The sequence below is a fragment of the Tursiops truncatus genome, chromosome 4, assembly GCF_011762595.2.
Source record: "Tursiops truncatus isolate mTurTru1 chromosome 4, mTurTru1.mat.Y, whole genome shotgun sequence".
Lineage (NCBI taxonomy): Eukaryota > Metazoa > Chordata > Mammalia > Artiodactyla > Delphinidae > Tursiops > Tursiops truncatus.
The window spans coordinates 24,694,732-24,709,656 of record NC_047037.1 but is presented as its reverse complement, the minus strand read 5'-3'; the positions used below and the strand labels follow the sequence as shown (position 1 = coordinate 24,709,656).

The 14,925-nt window shown below is 35.1% G+C and overlaps 1 protein-coding gene across 11 annotated transcripts in view; it reads left to right on the top strand.

Annotated features, from left to right (window-relative positions):
• Window positions 1–14,925, top strand: part of TRPC1 (transient receptor potential cation channel subfamily C member 1) — a 63,712-nt gene that overhangs the window by 22,580 nt on the left and 26,207 nt on the right. For 4 of the 11 annotated variants that reach the window (XM_019934306.3, XM_019934304.3, XM_073803728.1 and 1 more), the window contains 3 exons: window positions 4,539–4,670; window positions 6,866–7,061; window positions 11,139–11,475. In XM_019934306.3, coding sequence (XP_019789865.1) covers window positions 4,539–4,670; window positions 6,866–7,061; window positions 11,139–11,475 — 665 coding nt within the window. Of the gene's footprint in view, window positions 1–952; window positions 1,106–4,538; window positions 4,671–6,865; window positions 7,062–7,579; window positions 7,703–8,273; window positions 9,372–11,138; window positions 11,476–14,925 lie in introns of those variants that run through there. The other 7 variants (XM_073803724.1, XM_073803725.1, XM_073803726.1 and 4 more) reach the window with 6 other exon arrangements.

Genomic DNA, 14,925 nt, shown 5'->3' with positions numbered 1-14,925 from the left:
AGGCTCAGTAGTTGTGGTGCATGGGCTTAGTTGCTCTGCGGCATGTGGGATCTTCCCAGACCAGGGCTGGTACCCATGTCGCCTGCATTGGCAGGCGGATTCTTAACCACTGCGCCACCAGGGAAGTCCCTCTATTTTCAAGTCTATCTTACAATGAGATCTGTGTTTCTCTTTGATAAGATCTGGTTAATAGCTATGCCAATTTCATTTAACTTTTTAGTTTTAAAATGACTAGTCTATGGGGAATTCTGTGGCAATCCAGTGATTAGGACTCTGTGCTTTCACTGCCGAGGGCAGTGTCAGTGAAGTTGATAGGGCAGTTTCAGTCCCTGGTTAGGGAACTAAGATCCTGCAAGCCGTGCAGCTTGGCAAATAAAATAAAATACGCTATAAAATGACAAGCAGAAATGATCTTTAAGACTTCTTCTAGTATTAAAATCCTTTATTAATATTAAATATAAATATTTTTCAAATATTAAATATTATTAGGTATGCTTATTAAATATGTGTGTAGTTTAAGCAGTTGGAGGTGGGGGGTTGGAGCTGGAGAAAACACTTTACCTGTCTTGGTTTGAGCTGTGGAAAAAGCTTGGTTTGAAAGTTTTTAGAGGAGCTGTGGCTTGAGCTCAGTGTTTAAGTATCGATAAGAATTAACAGGTAAAAGGCATTTTACACAGTATGTGAGTGTGGTTTATTTAGGGATGGTCTGGTATATTTGTTGAAGACGTTGAGAGAGTTTGTTATTGATGTTTGAGAAAACAGTTATAGCAAATGTCAAAGGCATCTGACTGAAGTCATTTCCAGGAATTGCTAAGCAGACCTGCAGGAGAAAAGGAAGCTAACAAATGAGTAAGGGATGGGTAAAGGTTTCAGTGACGTCGAAGAGTTAGGATACTAGCAATAAGGAAGAGAGGCAATCTGTATTTCTAAGATGTTGGGTTTTAAATTTCAGAGATGATGCAGTGCCAGGTGATGCAGTCTTGCCATTTGCAACAACGTGATGGAGCTTGAGGGCATTATGCTAAGTGAAATAAATCAGACGGAAAAAGACAAACACCATATGATTTCACTTGTATGTGGAATGTAAGACACAAACAAACAGTCTGTGAGTTACTTGGAGAAGGCATTCAAAGTTGCAGCCATTTCTCAAGAGTTCCCTTGAGGAACTTTTTCTTTTTATCAGACTTTCTAATGCTTGGCACACATGCCTAATTTTTTAGTCAGCCAGGGATTTGTGGAGACTATATATGAATGCTTGTATATCTTTTCTCATTTCCAAGATCTCCCTATTAAATTTCTGATTGGTCCACTCTTTGTCTCAAATCAGACTGCAAGCTTGGCCTTGCAAAGCTGCAGGTTTTCCTTGTTCATCTCTACTAAGTCTAATCCTTTCAGCCAGCAGAGCTGTAGGTTTTTGCTTCCCAATGAATTGATTTTTACCCCTTTAGCACAAAGATACAGATTTACCAGCTTCAGGCTGGAAAACTGCAGTTCTCATTGAGTGAACTGGAGGCAGAGGTGAAGAGGTAGCCTCAGGTGAGAAGGCTGCGGATTCCAGCCATTCCTGCCTGAAGCTCTGGCAGTTTTCCAATAATTGATTCTCAATAGACAATTTCCAGTGACCTGAAATAGTTGATTTTTAAAAAAAAAATTTGTCCATTTTTATGCATATATTTTGTGTAGTGAAATCACTGACCTCTTCATATCCCACCATTACTTTTTTTTTTTTTTTTTGCGGTACGCACCCCTCTCACTGTTGTGGCCTCTCCCATTGCGGAGAACAGGCTCCGGACGTGCAGGCTCAGTGGCCATGGCTCACGGGCCCAGTGGCTCCGCGGCATGTGGGATCTTCCCGGACTGGGGCACGAACCCGTGTCCCCTGCATCAGCAGGCAGACTCCCAACCACTGCGCCACCAGGGAAGCCCCCACCATTACTTTTGATAGTGTTTTGAATACCAAAAATGACAGATTTAATAAAGCGAGGCAGCCTCATTATTTTTCAGATTATATCTAATTGCTTTCCATACTATGGCTATTCCATTATTACTCCAGCATAGTTGGTTGCCACCAGTACTAGCAGTCACTCTTCCTGTGCATTTTGTCACTAATCCATATTTTGAAACATGACTATGTAGGTTAATACAAAAGTCATTTTTAGAGACAATCTGATAAAATTAATTACTATAAAAATTAATTGCTATGATGGAAACAGAAAGATAAGTTGCTCAATTATATATATTTTTCTCAAGTTTTTGGACAGTTTTGGTATAGGCAAATACCTCTGTAGAAATCCTTACTTAAGATACAGGTAATTGTACTTGTTAATTAAATATCTCGATCAGAGCTGGATTTCATAAAAATTGTTTTCTTAGAAATGCATTATATAGAAAAAAATGCTTTGTATAGAGTCTATTTTTGTGTCTAAGTAAGACATGAGACCTATCATGTAAATAAGGAATATTTCAATAAATTTGTTACATAAAAGTTTTAAATTTCCATACAGAAAAATTCCATTGCAAACAAAGTAAAAGACAACCAATGAGAGAAAAGTATTTAAAATATTTTTGACTAGACAGAGGGCTAATTTCTTTTATATATAAAGAGGTTTTACAAATTGGTGATTTAAAAAAAAAAAACACCAGAAAAATAGGCTAATGCAAATGAACAGGTAGTTTACAGAAGTATAAACAAATAGTAAACATGAAAAGATGCTTAAGCTTTTAAAGAAATTCAGAGTAATACAACTCTTAAAATTCTATTTTTCATCTGTTAGGGTAGCAATGTACTAATGAAGATGTAGGGGAAAATGAGCTCTCCTTATTGTTAGTGCTTTGGAAACATCTACCAGAATTTAAAATGCACATGGTGTTTTATCCAGCAGTTCTGAATGTGCAAAGGGTATATGAACTAAAGAATAATCAGTTTTACATTATTTATGGAAGTAAAAAATCAGAAACAACCTAAAGTTCCATTAATGGAGATTGGATGGACTGCCATCAAATGGAAAACCATCCAGTTTTAGGAAATAACGAGATGACTCTATATGTAGTGACATAGAAATAGTTGTCCCTTCTAGAGAATGTCACACAGAGTGAAGTAAGTCAGAAAGAGAAAAGCAAATATCATATAATAACGCGTATATGTGGAATCTAAAAAAGTGGTACAGATGATCTTATTTGCAAAGCAGAAATAGAGACACAGATGTAGAGAACAAATGTATGGATACCAAGGGGGAAAGGGGTAGGGTGGGAGGAATTGGGAGACTGACACATATCCATTACTGATACTATGTATAAAATAGACAACTGATGGGAACATACTGTACAGCACAGGGAGCTCTACCTAATGCACTGTGGTGACCTAAATGGGAGGGAAGCCCAAAAGGGAGAGGATATCTGTATGTATGGCAGATTCATTTTGTTGTGCAGTGGAGGCTAACACAACATTGTAAAGCAACCATACTGCAATAAAAATTAATTTAAAAAAAGAAATAAAAAAAGAAAAAAAATTTAAAAAGTGTCTTGGAAATTCAGATGCAATAAATTTCACCTAAGAATTTTAGGGTTGTAGGCTTGTCACAAAAGTAGCATGAAAGCTGATTCCTTATGAATAACCAAAAATTGATAAAAATCAATAAACATACTCAGAAAAGAAAAAAGAAGAAATAGTTGTCCCTGTACACAGTGTGTCTGATTATGTTTGTGTGTGAATAGAAAATATCAGGAAAGATTTTCATAACTCTCTGAAATGTGACTCTCTTTGAGGAGTGGAGTTGGTGGAAGGAGGAGAATTGGGGAGCATTATGTTTCTAAACTGCTTGCTTTTTTTTAAACAAGCATATATTAAATTTGTATTTAAAAGAAAAAATATTTATATAATACCTACCAAATTTTAAATTAAGAATTATATATTTATAAATGAAAGAATTATAGCAAAATTTTTCTGACTTGGTTCCTATTTAGATATTGATTATAAACATTAATTAGTTTACAGAAGGTAAAGGGAGTACTTTTCTATTAGTTAGAGGTTAGACATAAATCAATGATTTCATTCAAATTTCATTCAAATCATTCTTAAGATTTGAAAGGTCTTTCAAAAATAACCTGGTTGAATGAGTCATGTGTTATACATATGTAGCATATTAAAGTAAACTTATCACTGGGGAAGGAAAATTTAATGATCATCCATATCATATTCAAAATGTATTAGTTATTAACATATTTCATTTAAAATAATACTGAGTTCAGGAATAGAAATTTTTTAATTAGATTGAATTGAAGGATACAAAGTTTTGAATCTATGAAAACAAATACTAAAACAATTTCTTTATAAGCAGTATATATAAAAAATTGCAATATTTATATTTCAAAATATTTATTTTTAAGTCTTTTTCTTTTTACCTTATAATAAGTATTTTATAGTTTTATTTTCTTTTAATTTTATAATACTTTAAATTTATGAAAATTATAGGCTAAAGATACTGATCATGTTTATCTAATAAATTTGTTTTACATTATGGAATCAAATTTTATCACAGGTTTCGTCTTGATATATATCGCTGCTTGGCCAGTCCAGCTTTAATAATGTTAACAGAGGAGGATCCAATTCTGCGAGCATTTGAACTTAGTGCTGATTTAAAAGAACTAAGCCTTGTGGAGGTGGAATTCAGGTGGGAATGAATGGAAATTGTAAATTTTTTAAAAATTTTATTTTATTTATTTACTTTTGGCTGTGTTGGGTCTTCGTTGCTCTGTGCACAGGCTTTCTCTAGTTGTGGTGAGCAGAGGCTACTCTTCATTGCAGTGCAGTGGCTTCTCTTGTTGCGGAGCATGGGCTCTAGGTGCATGAGCTTCAGTAGTTGCAGCACACGGGCTCGGTAGTTGTGGCTCACGGGCTCTAGAGTGCAGGCTCAGTAGTTGTGGCACACAGGTTTAGTTGCTTTGCGGCATTTGGGATCTTCCCGGACCAGGGTTCGAACCCATGTCCCCTGCATTGGCAGGCGGATTATTAACCACTGCACCACCAAGGAAGCCCCGGAAATTGTAAATTATCTCTTTGTTTTCCAGAATATTTTCAGCCTGAGTTTTTTCATAGACCAAATTATCATTTATTTATCTACATTTGATCCAAAATGACCAAACCTTGCTGCCACATACTTGGGATTTTCCTTTTCCCTCAGTGGAATAGACCCCAGTACCACTTACGTCACTCCTTCCCCATCTTCCTTCTTCCACTCTTCCACCACCCTTAAATCCCTACTTTGTTCAGCATTGCCGGAGGCATTCTAAGGCAGTGTGAAGAGTAGTGGGAATGGTAGCCTTAAGCAAGAAAAAACTTATTTATAACTGCTCTCTGTCCTACTCCCTTCATTCCTAGATTCTGTAATCATCCTTGGAGCCCGATCCTTCATAACTTTCAGAAGCATATAGAATGCTTTTTGTATGTCGGGTACATTCCACACACCCAGACTTTGTCCCTTTTCACTGTTTGGTGAGATTTTCTAGTAGGAGAAACATAGCATGTAGACATAAAATTGATTAGACTGCAGTTAGATTCCTAGACTAAGAAGTAGGTAATACGTTGTTTGTTAATTCAACTACTGGGCTTCCCTGGTGGCGCATTGGTTAAGAATCCACCTGCCAATGCAGGGGACACGGGTTCGATCCCTGGTCCGGGAAGATCCCACATGCTGCGGAGCAGCTAAGCCTGTGCACCACAACTACTGAAGCCCGCGTGCCTAGAGCCCATGCTCCGCAACAAGAGAAGCCACCACAGTGAGAAGCCCGCGCAATGCAACGAAGAGTAGCCCCCGCTCACCACAACTAGAGAAAACCTGTATGCAGCAACGCAGCCAAAGATAAATAAATTAATTAATTTTTTTAAAAAAGAAATTCAACTATTTATTCTTAGATAATTTTGGTTACATAGTAAGTGGCAAGAATGGATGAAAAAATGTTAGCTGGTGAGGAAAACTTTTTAATTCCTTGAGTTATAATTTTATGCAGCCAGTTCTTGGAAAATCCCATTGGAAAAAAAAAATTAATCAATGGGAAATCTCCCTATTTTCCCTTCCTTTCCCTTTAAAAAAACTGAATGAAAAATTATTTTCTGAAATCTAACCCCAATTAATTCATAATTATTTATTTCTAACTTTATTCTTAAGTTGTTCCACTCAGGCATAAGCTTAATGTAATTGATATTTTAAAAAGAATTATCTACTAAAACTTCTTAGTTTCTCAGAAGTGATTTAGGCTTGCTTTTAATGAGCAGGTAAGTCCTAACTTTCAAGGAATAGTGATTCTGAAAGAGAATTCTGTACTAGGTGTGTTTCAGTAGTTTTCTTTCTAACTTGAATTTTGTTTAAATGCGCACTTTAAAAATGAAACAATACTATTTTAATATCAGAAGTAGCATAAACATGTTGTAGACTATCCTTGAAAAAACTTCCAGTTAAAAATTATATAATAATTTATTGGATAGCATCAAGATATTACTATCTATTGTTTAGATAAATAATATAAAAGGAAGCTTTATACAAAACTATTATAGAATGAGGGCAAATGAGTTAAGTGAAGAGCTGGTTGACAAATATTATCAGAACTTCTAGGAATATCAGTATATGTAAGAAAACATTGTGCTTACCTAAGGTTATCAGTGTGAACACAGAGAACATAATCGTGTTACAATTTTCCCCAAAGCTATGGAGAATTTATGCACCAGTAGGTTCCTTTGACTATCAGCACAAAAGATGTTGTGTAGCAGTATCAGAATTAAAATGTTACTGAGTAAAAAATGTTCTAGTGAAAACAGCTTAATTAGAAGATGGAAGTGACATTTCTAATAATAGACTGTTGCACTTTGCAGGAATGATTATGAGGAACTAGCCCGGCAATGTAAAATGTTTGCTAAAGATTTACTTGCACAAGCCCGGAATTCTCGCGAATTAGAAGTTATCCTAAACCATACATCTAGTGATGAGCCTCTTGACAAACGGGGACTACTAGAAGAAAGAATGAATTTAAGTCGTCTAAAACTTGCTATCAAATATAACCAAAAGGAGGTATGAGGTTTTCTGTGATATATTTAAATTATTTCCTCCACAGTAGTCTGGTGGCTCAGAACAAAGGCTTTGGAGCAATACATCTAGGTTGAGATCCTAGTTCTGCTTCATAAAAACTGTGTCCGTGGGAAAGTTATTGAACCTGTCTGAGCTTTAGTTTTAAGAATTAATTAAAGGTATATATATTTAGAGTTTAGTACAATGAGTATAAGCATTAAGCAAGTACTCAATAAATGGTAGTTGCTATTATTTTTAACAATTAACATTAATAATAATAATATGGATGTTAATGTAATGTTTTTGCTATATAGTAGCTATGCAGGTAAGATCCTGTAGAGTAAATGCCTTCCTAATGAAGTTTCCATCTTGTGTTTTGTCTGTCATGCGTTTGTATTATTGATCGCTTATAAGTAGTCCTTTCTATAGTAATAGGGCCTTTCTGTTTAAAAATAAAATATCAGATATTATGTTCCTTATTCTTATTTGTTAATTCATTGTGAAACCCAAAGGTGGAGAGACGTATGCTATGATAACTAAGTTGAATCTGGCTCTCTGGCATCATCCCTTCCTATTAAGGGAAATACCTATTTCTACTCCCCATACACTCACATGCACATGATCCAGGAACTTGAAGAAGGAAGGTATGCATTTTTAACTTCATTTTTTGAGATAATTTATTAGACCTGGATATTTATATGTAGATAATGATGTTCAGTAGAGGGTGTTGGTAAATGGTACTTTTAAGGTATTTCTTCTAAGACCCATTATTCTTACTATCAACATAGATATTGGAATAAAACTTGCTTATCAAATTTATATTAATATAAAAATGGGGCCCCAAACAGATTATGGTAGAAGGCAAGATATAGGACCTTTGGTGCTAGGGACAGAGTATTTTTTGTTTTTTTGTTTTTGTTTTTGTTTTTTAACCGGTATGTGGGCCTCTCACTGTTGTGGCCTCTCCCGTTGCGGACCACAGGCTCCGGACGCCCAGGCTCAGCGGCCATGGCTCACGGGCCCAGCCGCTCTGCGGCATGTGGGATCTTCCCGAACTGGGGCACGAACCTGTGTCCCCTGCATCGGCAGGCGGACTCTCAACCACTGCGCCACCAGGGAAGCCCGGGACAGAGTTTTTGATTATCTTGGTTGACAGTTTGAGCCTCCCAATAGCTTTGTGACTCAGGAGATTGATAAAGGAATTATAAGATGTTTACTTTAAAATTACCTAGATTATAAAGCAGAAGCTAACACACCATTGTAAAGCAATTATACTCCAATAAAGATGTTAAGCAAATAATAAAATAAAATAACCCCAATATTATATTTCTTATCTAGATCTCTGGCTTCAAATTCTATAATTTTTCTAGTACTGCAGCGTTCTTGCTTAAGGTAGACCATTTATAGGAAAAAAAAATTAAGTACAAGAATTACTTAATTCTTACTTACTTGGATCAGTGTAGCTGTAAGATTATAAATCAGCAACATACCTATGTGGCTTTAAAAGGAAATAAATGCTAATATGTATATGTAGAAACAGAGAAAATAGGAACCCTGATGTAATCTTCCCCTAACATACATTTTGACTAGATCTTATGTTAATTTATTTACTTATGTGTTGCACAACCTAAAATAGACACAAAATACTAGAAAATGATAGAATGAAGATATAACAAAGATACAAAACCAACTTAAGTGCTTGGCAAAAGAACCTCAAAGAAAGGTGGAAAGAACCAAGATTATCCTGGTAAGGGAAGAAAAAACTAAGAGGCAGTTTCCTAATGATATATATATGTATTTCCCTGAAGAACTCACAGAGGATAACCAGGTGTTCCATTCTAAAGAAGAGTAGAGAAAAGGAAAAAGAAGCAGTGGTAATATTTTTAGTTGGAAGGAAGATACTCTGTAATTTTAAGAATTAATGAAAATGTAAATTAGTTTTTTAAACTAGAATTCTAAAAATAATCAAAGGGGAAGATAATATTTTTCCAAATAGTTGGTAGACTTTGTTCAGGTCATACATCCTGAATAACAAACTACTGTGATACTTAGTGGCATAAAACAATATTTCATGGTCATTTTGTAGTAATTTCATGATCATTTTATTATGCTCTTGGGTTCTTTAGGTCAAGAATTAGGAAAGGACACAGCAAGGCTGATTTGTCTCTGCCTCTCCATGTCAAGGACTCAGCTGGAGATAGCTCAAATGATGGGGGGCTACAATCATTCGAGAGGCTTCTTCACTCATATGTCTGGTGCCTGAGCAGCAGCTGAGGATTCAAACAGGGAGCTCTGAGTGGGCTGGGTGCTCAGGTGGGTGGGTCCATAGAGGGTGGGTCTCCTAAGAACCTAGGACTGGAACCTTGGAGGGGCATGGCTTTCACGGTGGGCTGGCTGCAGGGGGATGGTCTGAGTAGCCTCTGAGGGCTGACCGGAGTGCCTACATGTAGCCTGGTCTTCTTCATAGCATGGTGGCTTCAGGGTGGTAGGACTTTTTACCTGCCAGCTTTTGGCTTCAAGAGCAAGTGTTTCTCAAATAAGGTGGAAGCTGAATGGCCTTTTAAGACCTACCTTCAGAAGTCACATAGCATCACTTCTTCCAGAATCTACTGGTTAAAGGAATCATAAGCTTGTTGAATTGAAGGGTAGGTGATATTGGTAGCCCACCTATTGATGAGAGGAGTATCAAAGAATTTGTGTCTATGTTTTAAAACCACCACAGACTTAGAACATCTCCAATTGAAAATTTGTCCTTCCAATTACATATTTAACATTACTGTTAATTAAATCATCATTATATAGAGGAATGGCAAGGGCAGCAGTCACGCCTGAGATTGCTTTGATACTCAGGGGAAGGATGAAACCACTAAGTTTGGGATGCTACTAAACTGGGTAGTTGGTGGGAAGAAAAGCTATTTTCCTCCCTGATATTTCCTCTTGAGGGACAAATTACGATTCCCTAACAACACTGGAATCTAAGCAGAAGGATAAATAATGAAGACTTAACTACCAAAAATAGGTGTAGTATTGATATATTAGGAAATTTCTTGATAAGCACAATAAACAACAACAAAACTCTGTCTACTTTTTTAAACTACAGTGTTGCATTCTATAGATTATATTCTATCTTGGGATAAATCATTTTAAAACAGGACATTGACCAAATATTATTTAATATCTGAATGATATTATGATCACTTGTGCTTTACTTCGGTGATTTCAAACCTGATTACATTATTGTGTCCAGAGTTATCAGAATCCTTAACTTATACTTCACAACGTGAGCATTATATTGGGAAAATATTGCTTCTGAATTTTGTAAACTAAAAAGCTTCGTAAACTTTGGTAAATTCATTTCTATACTTGAACTAGAATTTTCCTCTTATTTGGGAATATTTTTCCTTTTCTTCTCACATAGAATTCCATTTTAAGAAGATTTAAGAGTATCTTTAATACATTTTAAGAAATTCTCAGTGTTTTCGTGGAGCATAGAAATATCTGATGTTTAGACTTTAATTGCTTTGCTATCTTGACATCTTGGTTTCTTGTAACTGAAATCATCAGTTTTTCTAGGCTGAAGTCTCTTTCTGTGGATTGTGCTTGTTAATTTTGAAGTTTCATAAACACTGTTATGAGTCTTTATAAGTTAAACGTTTTGAAATGGCTGAGTAGGCTAGTAATAATCGCTAATATTTATATAGTGCATGCTATGACCAGGCACTATTCTAAGAGCTTTACATTTACTCCTCATAACAAGTGTATGACTAGATACTATTATTATCCCCATTTTATAGATGGGGAATTTGAGGCTTAGAGAGATTTAAAAACTTGCTCAAGGTCATTTAGTAAGTAAGTGGCAGAGCCTGGATTTGAATCTAGGTAATCTGGCTCCAGAGTCTATGCTCTTAACCACCACACTCTTTTATTACACGTAAGAAAACAAAACAAAAAGAACTGGACTGTATAGAATTGATTTCAAACTATTATTAAAACTTTGACTATCAATTAAATAATAGTACTATCAGATCGTATTTACAAGTTATATTTTACTTTTTTTATATGTGTGTGCTTCGTTTTCAGTTTGTCTCCCAGTCCAACTGTCAGCAGTTCCTGAACACTGTTTGGTTTGGACAGATGTCAGGTTACCGACGTAAGCCTACCTGTAAGAAGATAATGACTGTGTTGACAGTTGGCATGTTTTGGCCAGTTTTGTCACTTTGTTATTTGATAGCTCCCAAATCTCAGTTTGGCAGAATTATTCACACACCTTTTATGAAATTTATTATTCATGGAGCATCATATTTTACATTTCTGCTATTATTAAACCTATACTCTCTTGTCTACAATGAAGATAAGAAAAACACAATGGGGCCAGCCCTTGAAAGAATAGACTATCTTCTTATACTGTGGATTATTGGTAAGTATCAAGTTAGTTTAAAAGGTTCTGCCTTTATTTAGCCCATTAACTCTCCCTTGCTTGGTGGCATTATAAGCTGCCTTCAACTTGTAATTTTACACTGTTTATACAGGAAGAATTTGAATGCTTCCATGATCATTGAAGACGTAACTAACATTTTTTTTTAAAGATAAATGTTCTTGAACTTGATGATAAGGAAGCAGATCTCTTACTTAATATTACTTAATTACGTGGAAGTTAAAAATTCTTTCTCAGTTGCTAAAATTGTTCATGATTGTTAAAACAGAAAAACAAATTTTGCTGATGAATTTTTTTGTTATAAGAATATGAACATTTTCTTAGGTATTTTGAAATGTAATAATACATTTTATACTCGGTTGCATTTTAAGAGTTAACTATTTTGTTTTATTATATCATTAGCTTTTCTTTTAAGAACCTATGAACTTTTATAGTTACATATTACCTTATATAGATAAAACATTCCCTGGTGACTCACTCTATAAATCAGTTCTTTGTAATGACAGCCAGATCTCTTTAGAAATGACAGTTTAAAAAAAAAAAAGACATTTTATTTTCTAAAAATTGTTTTTTTTATAAGTGTTATGATGTATCATAAATATTTTAATGATCTTCTGCAGTTTTTACTGCCCTTGCCCTTTTTGGGAGAGGTGGGAGGAGGAGGGAAGTTGAGGTATAATTACATTGTCTATTTATGGTCTTTTAATGACATCCCCTTTATTATTTCCCTCTGGATCTTCAACCTTGTTTTTAACCTCAGCATTTCCCACCTTTTTTTTTTTTCTTTACTATTTGCTATAGAGTAAAAGGAATACTGAAATTTATTCTTTTCTATGTTATGAAGCACTGATTGATTAATATGTTCTTGACTGTTTCAGTTATTAAATAATTTAAGAAGAGTTAATGTACAATGCTCACTTTTAGTTCTTCAGATATAAAAGTGTATTTTGGGATTTTTATTTTTATTTGGAAATCAGTTCATTTCAAGTAACTTGATCTTACATCAGAGTTATGCATTAATGTTTAAAATTAGGTAGATACAGTAAAAATAATACACATTTGAACTTTAGGCTAAAGAGAATTAAATAATTTCTTGTTAATATTTTCATGTTTCTGATATTTCCACTATCTTATCTAAAATTTAATATTTTAATTTAGGAAATAATTTATACTTTATCATATTTGACTCCAAATTGCATTGTTGTAGATCTTTTCAATGTGAAATTTGTTTATATTTTTAATTGGGTAGGTTAGGCTGAAAGGAATCTCTTAGAAGCACTTTTCCCCTTTATTTAAACTACTTCTGAAAGATTGTAATATATACCTTAGTCATAAAAAAGGGAAAATTTATATTATTTATCTATAATCTATTGTTTAAATAGTAGTGAGAGTGAAAAAATATTTTCTTTGTTTTGTAAAATGAACGTCTGTAGCCAAGTCTGTATAAGAAGTAAAATTTATATTTCTTAGCAGTGAGTAAAAACTCACTGAAGTCAGAGTCATACCACTCCTTGGATAGCATAAATATTGCTGCTGTCACTGAATTTCACAACAAATGGTAAAACTGTGGCTACTCTTTTCTAATCACAATGGCCCTGAACACACACACACACACACACACACACACACACAATATTATTAATTTTCTAAACATATTCTGTCTCAGTAGAAGAGTACAGTATGAATTATGCCATTAAAATTCCTGGAAGTATTTTTCTTTTCTCAGCACAGCTTCTGCTTTGAAACAGTTAGATACGAATAAACCTTGCCAAGGATGTTTTCTGAACCTGTTATGTCTTTAGATCATTCTGACTTCCTTAAATATATAGATCTGAACTTGCTCTGAGGAAACATGTAGGAATCATTTGCCTACTTGTTCAAAGTCACTCCTTGGTTCAATTTACTTTTTCATGCAATGAGCACAGGGACTTCTGACTCATGATGCCTGGCTTCTGTACATTTGTTTCCTGTTCTTTTCCTTAGCCCTCCAGGAAAAAAGTAGGGTTAAATTATGAAAAGCAAGGTAGAAAAAAAGAAAACAATGTGTTGATGAATCCACAGAATATTAATGGTATCCATTTACTTAATTTTTTACCATTGGAATATAATAGAACAGCCCTTACAGAAATGTATATTTTGAAATGTTGTCTACCTACTTTGTCCAAGCACAGGCAGAAACAGATATGGCCCAACACTCATGGAGCTTATGGTCTAATTATTGTTTAAAAGAAAAACACCCAATAACTTGAAAATCACACAGATAAAATAAAAAATTACACGAGTTAAGTGCTACTAAGTAAAGGTCATGGAGCTAGGAGAGCAAGCATTTTATAAGGGCATTTTACCTACTCAGGGGGTTGGAAAGTCTATCTTGAAGAAGTGATAAATAAGCTAAGATTTAAAGGATAAATAGGAGTCCACTTGGAGAATTGGGAAAGAAAGGTATTGTAGGAGAATTGGGAGAGAAAAATATTCTAGGCTGATGTAAAAGTTACATTCAGGGGCCCTGTGGCAAGAGAGAGCATGGCGCAAAGAAGGGACTGCGTAAAGGCTGGAGGCAGGAGGACAAGGGAAGTGGGATTTGAGATGAAACTATAGAAGTGGATGTTATACTAGACCATGGACAGCCTTGTTGGCCATATTAAGTAATTTTGACGTTATACTAAGAGCAGTGGAAAACCACTGGCGTTTTTAAGTAGGTGGGTGACATGATCAGATTTTCATGTTGAAAAGATCGTTCTGGCTACAGCGTAGAGAACGGGTTGGGAGGAAGGGCTGCGGCAAGAGTAGGTGGAGGGAGACCGATAAGGAGCCTGTTGCGGTACTCTAGATGAAAGCTGATGGTGCCTTGGACTGACGCCTGTTGCCATAGAAAGAGAAGGAAACAGATTTGAGAGATATTTACAAAGTAAAGCCAGTAGGACATGGAAATAAATAAATAAATATATATATATATATGAAGTGGGGGAGGAGGAAATTATTAAGCAACCTAAGTATTCTAGAAGAGTACTAGGTTTGGGGATTTGTGAAAGAGTAGATCCTGAGTGTGGTTTTGGGTATGTTGAAGTTGAAGAGCCTTCGAGAAATTCAAAAGAGATGTCAGTCAGACAATTGGATATCATTGTCTAGAGCTCAAGAAGAAGTTTAAGCTTGAGTTAGCAGTATGCAAATAATCTGCATATATGTTGTAGATGAAACTGGGCACACATGAGACACTTGAGAAAGTATAAGATGAGAAGAAGAGAGGACCTAGGAGCAAGCCTCGAGGAATTCCCAGAATGATGGGATTACGGTTTGCTAATCTTAACTAACTCTAAAAAACAACAAAAAAGGACCCCAAAATGTAGTCCATTGATTGTGTAGTGATTGCATTGCTTATAATAGTTTAAAATTATTGTGTTCTTCCAATCCAGCTCAGAAATGTGAAATACA